The sequence below is a fragment of the Lolium rigidum genome, chromosome 1, assembly GCF_022539505.1.
Source record: "Lolium rigidum isolate FL_2022 chromosome 1, APGP_CSIRO_Lrig_0.1, whole genome shotgun sequence".
Taxonomy (NCBI): Eukaryota; Viridiplantae; Streptophyta; class Magnoliopsida; order Poales; family Poaceae; genus Lolium; species Lolium rigidum.
In genome coordinates, this window is record NC_061508.1 from 330,824,171 (window position 1) to 330,835,054 (window position 10,884).

Consider the following 10,884-nt stretch of genomic DNA (forward strand, 5'->3'; position numbering starts at 1 on the left):
AACCTAAATCCGCATCAGTAAGGATTTGAATGATTGGACAAACTAATGTGGACTCTATAATAATAATAATAATAATAATAATAATAAATGTTTAAACAGTAAATCCATATCTGTTTCCTACAATATATGCTTCCTTTCTGTTTCCTGGGAAAAAAAGTACAAAAACAAGCGCGACACCGCTCGTATCTGCCCGTTTTTGTTGTGTTTTTATCCCGACTCTTGTTTTCGTGCGCAAACCACATATGCCATTTTTTTGGCATGTTGTATCACCCAATGTTTATGAATTTTCCTCAATATTTTTTTTGTATGATTCAAGGGTTTTCTTGATTCCGGCGAACATCCGAACCGCTCCGTTTCGCACCACATTCGGCCCATATTTGTTTCCTACATTGTTTGCTTCCGATTTTGTTTTCAGGTTTCTATATTTTTTATTTCTAGAAAAAACTAAATGTGGCACCCCTCAGTTTTGTTCGTTTTCACTCTGTTTTCATCCCTGCTATTGTTTTCGTGCGAAATGGATTTATTTCTGCAAAAGAATATTGCATTGTCTCGAATGTTCATGAGTTTTCCTCCAATAGTAATTATTTTCTGAGAAGTCGGTGTATGATCAAGTCGGCGCGGCGTGCACCCCAACCGCAATCGCAGCCCGTGTACCCGACCTTCCAATCATGAACAAATCGAAAAAAGTTGCAGGTGTATCCAGAAGTGGCACTCAAAGAAATCACTAAAATACTCCATCATTTTGGAACTTAGCGAAAAAAATAAAAAAATGATGCACATGTTTGCACAAACCCAAACCCCCGGCAAAACCAGCTACGCCTCCACCCACGAGCCACGACCGAACCGCTCGCCGCAGAAATACAGTGGCCCTCCTAGCTGACAGCTAACGCGACCGCGAACACGCACATGCGCCCTCGCCGCTTCTTCACCGCCGCCGTGGACCAGCCGCCAGCCTGACCGCAGAGGAGGCGGCGACCACCCCCCAAGTCGCTCCACGTCACCGGAGCCCACCCCGCCCGGCGATAAACTCCCCATCATTTCCCTGCCGTCTCGCCCAGCGCAACCCCGCATCTCCTCCCTCTTTTTACCACCAGCCGTCGCGTCTTCCACGGCCCCTTCTTGCGTGCTCCTCCTCCTCCTCTGCTGCTGCTGCTCTCCCGACTCCGCGCACAACCATCTCTCCGGCGCCCCAGCTGGATCTGCGCGGCTGAGCGCGCGGCCTCCGCACGGCGGTTCCGATACGGCCGAGGCTGCTCCTCCCGCGAGCGCGCTCGGGCGAACGTGCGCGGGTGGCGGTTGGGGAGTTCGTGGGCGGCTCAGTGCGCGCGCTTCGTCTCGTCGGATGGTGTGAGCAATCGGGCGCGGCGATGAGGCGGGCTCCGGTGCTCCTGCATGTGCTGCTGCTCCTGCTCGCGGCCGCGGCATTGGCGCCGCCCCGGGCGCGCGCGCTCACCCAAGACGCCGACGGTACGCTCCCTCCCTCCCTCCCTCCCTCCGCTTCCCGTTCCTTCAGCTCGTTCCGGCGCGTTTCGGCCGCTGCTTATGCCGCCGATGCGCGCGTGCGCGGCTCGGTTTGCTTCCGGTTTCGTCGAGAATCTCGGCCGCTCGAAGAGGGAAAAAAAGCAGGGGATGGCTCGTCCAGCCAGGCCGAGGCGTGCCTTCCACGCGAGTCCACGGCTCCCGAATTTTTCACCATGCGAATATTACGGGGCGCGGTGAAACAGTGTCGGCGGAGGCGGCGCTGGCGCTGGCGCGCCGACAGCTCACCAGTGGGCCCCCTCTGGTTTTTTTTTTGGGATAGGTCTTATGCTCGACTCTAGCGGTGAATTCTGCAGCGCTCTTCTGTACCTCCTGAGTTGGGCAATGCCATGCGTGCGCCGATTGGTACGAGCGGACATCGACATCTGTAATTCGGATCAGCTGATGTTTTTAGTGGTTTCCTAGCAGTCGGCCCGTCCCTTTCCCTAGGGATAAGTAACGAGGGGAACCTCTGAGGCCCCCAGTAAGGTTGTACTCCGTCTCCCATCGTCGTCGACAGCAATGGGGGTAAAGAGATGTGTTAGTCGCATCGCATGCTCCATCCGTGGAGGTTGATCTGTTGATGTCGATGGCTTGCAGTGTGGTGGATTAACTTTTTTAAGTAGCAGCAGAATGGGTACTTCAGCCTTAATTGCGATAATCATCATACTGATGAGGGGTTGAGGGGTGGGACTCAATTCGATTCGAGCGTGTACATTCTCATTGGCATTTTTGCCATTAGTCGATTTGGTACACATGTCGGTGGAGCTCACAGTGTCTTTTGCAACAGCATTGCTTTTCTCAAAGATTGCTCTCTTCAGCTCATGTGTGCTGTTACCAAAAGTGGGCAGCATGGCATTTTTTTTTTTTTTTGTATATGGACTCCACTGGATGCTCATGGCTTCTTTACGTTCCTTTATCGACGCGCAGTCTCTGCCATAAACGGGCTGTACGTCTCGCTGGGATCGCCGAAGCTTCCTGGATGGATTCCGAACGGCGGAGACCCCTGCGGCGAGCTTTGGCAGGGCATCACATGCACCGGCACAAGTATAACCTCAATGTACGTCAGCTTCTTCACCGGACTGTCTTTTGGTTGGTTGGTTCGTTTGTTTTGGGCTCTTATCAGCTTACCGTTTGTAGAAAGATGAATGTTGCAAACTTGGGAGGGAAGCTCGGCAGCTTAGGCGGCTTCACTGCGATCACCACCATGTAAGGGTGCTCACACCGCGAACTTATTCCTCATGGTTGAAGCTGAACAGTGTATTCTTTCTTTTTTGCCATTGTCATTATAATTTTCTTAGTTATTCAGGATGTTTTATCGGTTATTCTGCGGTTAAATTTTCATATCCAAATTGAACTCAGGACTGATTTTGTTTTTCCTGTTTCGGTAGAGATCTTAGTAATAATAACATTGGTGGACCTATACCAGAAGACCTACCTCTCACATTGCAGAGCCTGTAAGTATAATCCATCTTGTCTGCAACCCCTTTCGGCTTTGATATATAATCTATTCGGCGGTAATAATCCTTTTCTCCTTGTTGCTACAGTTTCCTCTCCGATAATCAGCTCACTGGAAGCATCCCGATTTCATTGTCAAAGCTTACAAGTTTATCAGCCATGTAAAATTCCTCTCTTATTTTTCTCGCAAGTCTATGCTCATGCTACTTTGTTTTGTCAAGTGCATTTCTTCATATCCTTATTTTTCCAGGTCACTCAATGCCAACCATCTGGATGGAGAACTGCCAGATGCTTTCGATCCACTTGTTGGGCTTGTAAATTTGTAAGATGCCTCCTAGTTCCGTACATTTTTATGTGTGTTCATCAGGATGATGTATTTATTGATTGATTGATTATAGTGTCCTATCTTCTTTTGCAGGGACATTTCTTCTAACAACTTTTCTGGTGTGTTACCACCTTCAGTGAAAAACATGTCATCTTTGACTACATTGTGAGTTCACATCTTACTCTCTTTTTTTCCTGTCCCTATTTCACCAGACCATTTTCTTCTCATCTGTTAACTGTTAATGACAGGCGCATACAAGACAATCAACTGTCAGGGACCCTTGACTACTTGCAGGATCTTCCTCTGAAAGACTTGTAATTCCTTGATGTCTTCTTCCTTATACAATGCTCTTTCAATTCTCTAGCGCATCGAATCCAAGGCATTCGAAATTTATATTATTATTATGTGCTCATTTAATACATCTGGCATCGGTGTGGATTTTTCTGAGGCCTATTGAATTGCAGTATGATACTAATCAGTGTACTGCTCCTAAATTTGTCATAGGATTTATAAAAAGTACACATAAAACATACATATTTGTAGTATTGGAAATTTGGACACCTCAGTTTGTACCATAAAGAATGTAGCACATCAGTGTGACCATGAAGAGACGTACTTAGCATAAACCATCAGGCCATCAGCTGCACAACATTTGACTTGAGAGGAATAGTCTAGTAGATTGTGATTGCCGACACAGCTATTGCCTTTCGAATGTTTTGACAATAGATTTAGAAGTTAAAAGTTTAATCGAGGTCTCTTGCTGATACCTTCTGGTAGCAGATAGCACTTTTGTCATGTAACTCTCATTTCTTTAGGGAGTCGACTGTGGTTTCCTTTTTGAGAAGCCAATGCATGTTCTATTTCAATAACGGCTTTTAAAAACAAACTCCATCAGCAATAAGAAACTATTCCTACATGACTTTCACAATGTTGGTTTGCTCTTGAATTTCTAATATTATCTGGTTCTAGTGGTAAAACTCCTAATTCAGATAATTTAGTATTTGTATCTCTTTCTTATCACTCCCTTACTCTGATCAGGAATGTAGAGAACAACTTGTTTTCTGGACCAGTGCCTCCAAAGCTACTGAACATACCAACCTTCAAGTGAGAAACCTTCTTCTTTCTTGTATTTATCTCTTTTTTTGGTGTGAGCTTGGTTGGCGTAGCTATCACATTGTCTAATTTTGACGTTCTTCAGTCCATTGAAGGACTAATACTTAATCATATCAATTTTGTGTGAGTTGTTAATTAACCGACATATTTCCAGTGCAGAATGGATGGTAATCCATTTAATACCACTATAGCCCCGTCAGCATCACCACCTTCAGCAGCAGCAGGACCTTCACCAACTCCAACACCAGCAGGACCAAAACCAGCCCCAACACCAACAACAACACCTACGGGTCTAAATCCAACACGAGCACCTCCATCACCCCCCTCAAAATCCCCTCCTCCTTCAAACTCTTCTGATGGATCAACTACTCGAGATAGCACTTCATCATCTAGAAAACATAGTTCGTCAGCCCTCAAGATTGCTGGATTTGTTCTTCTTGGAGTGGTGCTGTTCATAGCTATAGTCCTGCTGGTAATATTTTGCTTGTCCAAGTACCAAGAGAGGCAGTCAAGATATGATGATAACAGAAGTCAGCTTGGAAGGATGAGCCATAGGGTTGAACCCCAAATTATGCCAGCTTCAGTGAAGCCAAGGGACGATATTAAAAAAGGTTAATTTCTGTGCCTACATCAGTAGAACAGGGGGTTCTGGCTATCTTTTCTGTATTAATATAGGATTTTTTTATACATCCAGGTGAGGCCCTTGACAAGAGAGGTCGCGACATGAGTATGGCAGCAGCAGGTATGAAGCACTTGGAACAGATGGCAGTTTAATTTCCACATGCTGTTCATCAAGTTAAAATGTCTTATTATTTTTTCCAATTGTTTGCAGCTCTCCCAAAGAAGCCTGATGAAAATCGAAAGGAACACATAATTAATTTAGATCGAACAGACTCAGAACTTTTTGCAGCTGCACCGCCACCGCCTCCACCCCCACCTCCACTACCCGCTGCTCAAAAAGTTATTGTAAATCCTATTGTTCCTCCAGAAAAGAGATATAGCCCTCCACCAAGGACAAGTACACCAAATTCTGCGACACCCTTCTCTGTTGCATCCCTTCAACAATACACAAACAGTTTCAGAGAGCAGAATGTGATAAGAGAGAGTAGATTGGGAAAGGTATACCTAGCTGAGCTTCCTGAAGGCAAGGTACGAAGTATTACTAGTATCAATGGACAATGCAACTCACTATTCCTTGTGCAGTTCAAGAATTGAGCTTAATTTCTCTTCTATTCTGTGTAGTTAATGGAGGTTATGAAGGTTGACAATACTAACGGAAGAGTGTCAGTAGATGACTTTCTAGATTTGGTTGCACGTGTCTCAAAGATCAAGCATCCTAACATCCTTGAGTTAGTTGGATATTGTGCTGAATATGGACAGCGGTTACTCGTGTATAATCACTTTAGTAGAAAAACACTAGACGATGCACTTCATGATAGAGAGGATATTGACAATACTCTATCATGGAATGCTCGCCTCCAGGTCGCTCTTAGTTCAGGAAAAGCCTTACAGTAAGTGAAGTTATAGTTATGTGTCATATCTGCTTCTTTTTTTCTGAAAATGTATGGAAGTTTATACTCTGAATTATGTTTTCCTTGCAGATATCTCCATGAAAGCGTCCAACCACCAGTTGTGCATCAGAATTTTGAACCAGAAAATGTGCTCCTTGATAACAAAGTATCTGTGTGCGTTGCTGAATGTGGATTGGCAGAACTGATGCCATCAAATTCTGTCACTCAGGTAAGCTATAATATATGGTATAGAATAGATTTCGCATGTTCTAAGGGCACCGAAAGTTGGGCATGGTTGGGTCTCTTTAAGGACTAATGGTCCTACGACTCATACTGTAATACATCCCCTTTTTTTTGTGAAACGAGGCAAAAGCATTGCCTTTTTTATTGATATATAGGAGGAGCAAATACAGAGTAGCCAAATCCATCAAAAAGAAAAGAAAAAGGCAATCAGCCGATACATCCCAAAGGCAGTCAGATGTTGGTTATCAGCTTAGCTAACATGGTTGAAATGTTGCATGATAGGAAATTTCTGTCTACCTGTAATTTTCTAAGAGGCGGTTATAATTTACTAAATGCCTTCCGATGTCAGTTAATCAGTGTGCTGTAGTGAAAATGAAAGGTTTCTGGTGGTGAATGAGCATGATTATATTTGCATTTGACGTCTGGGAACGAGGATTCATTCGTAGAACTTCTTTACCGGTATACTCCAGTAGAGTATCAACCTGTTCCTGGCTAGCCTATGGCACCCTATATCCCTTGACGTTAGTTAGAAATTTTTGGATGGATCATTGGTCAGAAGGAATTGAATTTTGATTTACCTTTACTTATTAATTAATTTCATCATTCCTTTTAAAAAAAACTTATTAATTACTTTATATTTTCTAAGAAAAAAAAAGTTACTTCAGTAGGAGTTGATTTTTAATATCCTAGTTTGTTCACAAATGAATAGATTTAGTTTATTGAAATCGCCCAGGCACTGACAGATGCTTCTTGTATGTTAACGTGGATGACTACTAGTGTACTTACTACTGGTATATATTTTTGTTGCAGTTGTCAGGTCGGATGCGTACATTACTGAACTATGAAGCGCCTGAACTCCAGGAATCTAGGATCATCACAGAACGAGGTGATGTTTACAGTTTTGGAGTAGTGATGCTTGAACTTCTTACTGGGCGTAAACCATACGATAGGTAAGATATTTAAACTCTCATGCTTTGGCGTCGCAGTGAACTTCCCTCAGCTGTTTCAGATTGTCTTTTCCAAGTGGCGTATTGAAACAACACTCTGATTCACATGCATGTTTGTTGTGTAAAATATGCAGTTCACGCCCACGCCATGAGCAGCATCTTGTTAGATGGGCTGGTTTTCAGCTTCATGACATTGAATCCCTCTCCAAGATGGTAGACCCTTCTATTCGTGGGCAGTGTCCTGAGAAAGCATTGTCGCGATTTGCTGACATAATTAGCCGTTGTATCCAGGTAATTCAGTTTTGTTATTCTTCGTTTATACTAATATACAGGTTTCTGAGTACTCTACACACTAGCATAATATAGCTGATCCTAACATTCTTTGCACAAAAGCCCTGTGAATCAAGGGATCATGTCTCTGATTTGAATTTTTTCTGATGCAGAGGGAGCAAGAATTCAGGCCACCAATGTCTGAAATTGTCCAGGACCTAGCTAGTATTGTAAACGCTTCTGGTGAGGAATCAGAGTAACAAGAAATTCAAATATTACAGATCTCATGCGCCAAGTCGCCGCTGGGAAATTTTTGGGGCGGAATTTTTGTTGGCATAATGCAAAGCACATCACATGCCATAAATTCCTGGGAGAAGTATAGTCATTAATCCTTACCAATGTATGATGTAACTATGTAAATGATGAATAGGTGATCACATTCATTGAAGGAAAACACTATGCTTTCCAAATGAAATGTATTAGGAAGAATATTGGATATTTAGTGGACAGAAACTGGGGTGCAGAAAACAGGAAAAAAATAGAAATAGGAAATATGCATGAATTAGAGGAATTGGATGTAAAATGTCTAGTGCAATATGAAAGTCATCTTTTGGTGAAGGGTTTTGGAGGAATCTCAGAAGGAACAAAATACTACAGGAAATTTTTCTATACAATCATTTGTAACAAATCAACGAGCTTGTTGAATTCCAATGAAGTTTCTGTGGAATGGCTCAATCCGTACTATTGTTTTATAAACAGTGCGTGCGTACGAGATGGAGCTTCTCCTTGTTTAAAATTCTGTGAAGCAGCCAAACACCTTTCAGTACATTTATTTAGCGTTATGATTGTATTGCCATTCCTGTGGATAACCAACAGGATAATATGACGCCCATGATTGCGTCAGCGAAGCTTGCGATCTTGGGCAAATCCAGAGACGTCACTGGCACTTCCTGCGCCGGTCAGTCAAAGTTACCAAGTGGATGGAGAAATCAAAAGGGAAAAGGAGAGAGGGCCAAAGGAATCACAGGATCAAAAGGTTGGTGCTTGCAGCTGCCTGCGAAAGTCCCCGGGTATCCTCTTTGGGTCACGAGAAATTTGATCATCATCATCATGGGCACCGCGCCTCCTCCAGGCTACTTTGTAGTATAATTGTGTGTAAAGTTTGTGATTCGTGGTGACTTCCTCACTCATCTAGAAGATCGATCGTACTTGGCACATGATTAGCCATTAATCAATCCATCGTGTCCTGGCTCAGTGCACAGAAATGTAAGGACCAGGAGCTTGAACAGAAACTACAAATGCCTTTGCGCAAGAATCCTGAGGAAACTTGATGATGGTTTCCGATCTGGAAGGCAGCCCTACAACATCCACAAAGGGGAAGATTCCGTGGTGGCTGCAAACGCAATTATTTTGATGGCCACTCAAGACAGGCCTTTATCAGGTTGTCGGTTACACTGCACTGTGCAACAGATGCTACCACAACCCTACGACAGGGCTAGTGTCAGCTGATTATTGGTTCAGGGTGAATATCTACACCCTTTATTTTGGCTTTGCACTGAGTTCACCTTCGAAGGGAGCTTCTGCATCACTGAACTAATAATAACATCAGGCCCGGTGGAGTATGAACTAGCTACGATCAAACAGATCATGGAGATGTTCGCTGAAGCGTCTGGGCTTAGGGTGAACTATAATAAAACCACTGCCACCATGATCCGCGGGACTGTAGACGAGATGAACAGAGCCAAAGCGAGCCAGGAGTTTCCAATCAAATATCTCGGTCTACAGCTTGCTTTGAGGCCTCTTACCAAATCGGAATGGCAGCCCATGTTAGACGCGGTGGTTCACACCTTGCCGGCCTGGCAACGTAGCTTGATTGCACGGGCTGGGCGCTTGACTTTGATCAACTCCGTCGTGCTCGCGAGCCCTATACACCACATCATTGTCGACGACCCTCCCAAGTGGTTCTTGGAGGAGGTAGAGAAACACCTCAGAGGCTTTTTCTGGGTGGGGAAGAAACGGGCAAACGGTGGCCAATGTCTAGTGGCTTGGGACAACATCAGCAAACCTAAAAAGTATGGAGGGCTAGGAGTGAAGGATCTAAGACTTCAAGGGTTGGCGTTGAGAGTAAGATGGGAATGGCTCCGCAGAACAGATGAGTCTCGGCCTTGGCAGGGACTCTGCCTGAATTCAGATCCCAAAGCGCGTGAGGTCTTTCGATGTCTCACTAAGTTGGAGGTGGGTGACGGCGCGAGAATCTTCTTTTGGCAGGACAGGTGGATCAGAGGCCGTTGCGTCGAGGATATTGCGCCCCTAGTGTTGGAATCGGTGAACACGAGGAGAAAGAACTCGAGGACGGTGGCGGACGCCTTACTCAGCAACAGCTGGTTACGAGACATCGGCATGGAGATGCCCTTGGAAGGCTGGACGCAATGCATCAAGCTTTGGGAAGAAATTGAGCTGGTGGAAAGGGATGACAGCAGGTCGGACAGGTTTACATGGATCGGATCAACCAGTGGAGTTTACTCGGCGAGAGACACCTACAGGCTGCTATGCATGGGCCAGGAGCTTTTCAGTATGCACGATCCAATCTGGAAATCCTTTGCGCCACCTAAATGCAAAATTTTTGCATGGCTAGCCTTGAGATACCGTCTTTGGACCTCGGACAGAAGATTCAGACACGGCTTGCAAGACCATTCGGCAGCTTGTTTCTGGTGTTTACAGGAGGAAGACGCGCTGGACCATGTGCTTATGCGCTGCCCCTACGCTCGTCAGGTTTGGTTTGGCTACATCACCGCGGCGGGGTTGAATATTGTGGAACCTAACAGAGACAGCTCGCTGGAATCCTGGTGGTCCTCGGCGAGGGAGTTGGTCAGAAAGAAGGATAGGTGTAGTTTCGATGCGCTGGTGATTCTCATTGCATGGCAGATTTGGAAACAACGCAATGCCAGGGTATTTGGGAACATTCAGCTACAATGCTCCACCGCTGTGCTTCTAACCAGAATCAAAGAGGAGTTTGAGCTTTGGAAGAGGGCCAAGAGAGGAGGGGAGCTCCAACCTGCGAGAGAGTAGGCTTAGAAGCGTGTAGGTGTGCGTGTGTGGAGTCCCAACCCTCGCTATTCGCAGATGTGGGGTCGGTTTCTTGTATATGACTTTTGCTGCCTTCTATAAAGATTTGGTACGCCATTGGCGTACCCTCGAAAAAAAAAACATCAGGCCCTAGTACTGTATCGCTAACAAAACTCAGTACAAAATCAACAGAAATTGTTGACTATTCTTCCAAATATTTGACATTGCACATACAGTTTATTCCAACAGGCCCAACTCACATTCTGTCTCATTAAGCCTGAGTACAGCCAACCTTGTCCCAGTGGCCAGTTCATCAGATGTCGCTTGGGTTCTTTATTCATTTCAACTATGCATCTGCTGATCTGGCATTTAAGAAAGATACTGGATTTTCTAACTACCACTCTACCCGGCTAATACATTGTCCAGGATGCGC

The 10,884-nt window shown here is 44.9% G+C and overlaps 1 protein-coding gene across 1 annotated transcript; it reads left to right on the forward strand.

Annotated features, from left to right (window-relative positions):
* The first annotated feature begins 1,398 nt into the window (after positions 1-1,398).
* Positions 1,399-8,073, forward strand: LOC124684383 (protein STRUBBELIG-RECEPTOR FAMILY 3-like). Its single transcript, XM_047218702.1, has 17 exons — positions 1,399-1,467; positions 2,449-2,578; positions 2,659-2,727; positions 2,910-2,975; positions 3,066-3,137; positions 3,227-3,298; positions 3,395-3,466; positions 3,550-3,615; positions 4,340-4,405; positions 4,574-5,025; positions 5,109-5,156; positions 5,247-5,563; positions 5,657-5,925; positions 6,016-6,154; positions 6,979-7,118; positions 7,250-7,406; positions 7,559-8,073. The coding sequence occupies exons 3-17, from the start codon at positions 2,663-2,665 to the stop codon at positions 7,643-7,645; spliced, it is 2,088 nt and encodes a 695-aa protein (XP_047074658.1). The 5' UTR covers positions 1,399-1,467; positions 2,449-2,578; positions 2,659-2,662; the 3' UTR covers positions 7,646-8,073.
* Positions 8,074-10,884: the final 2,811 nt, after the last annotated feature.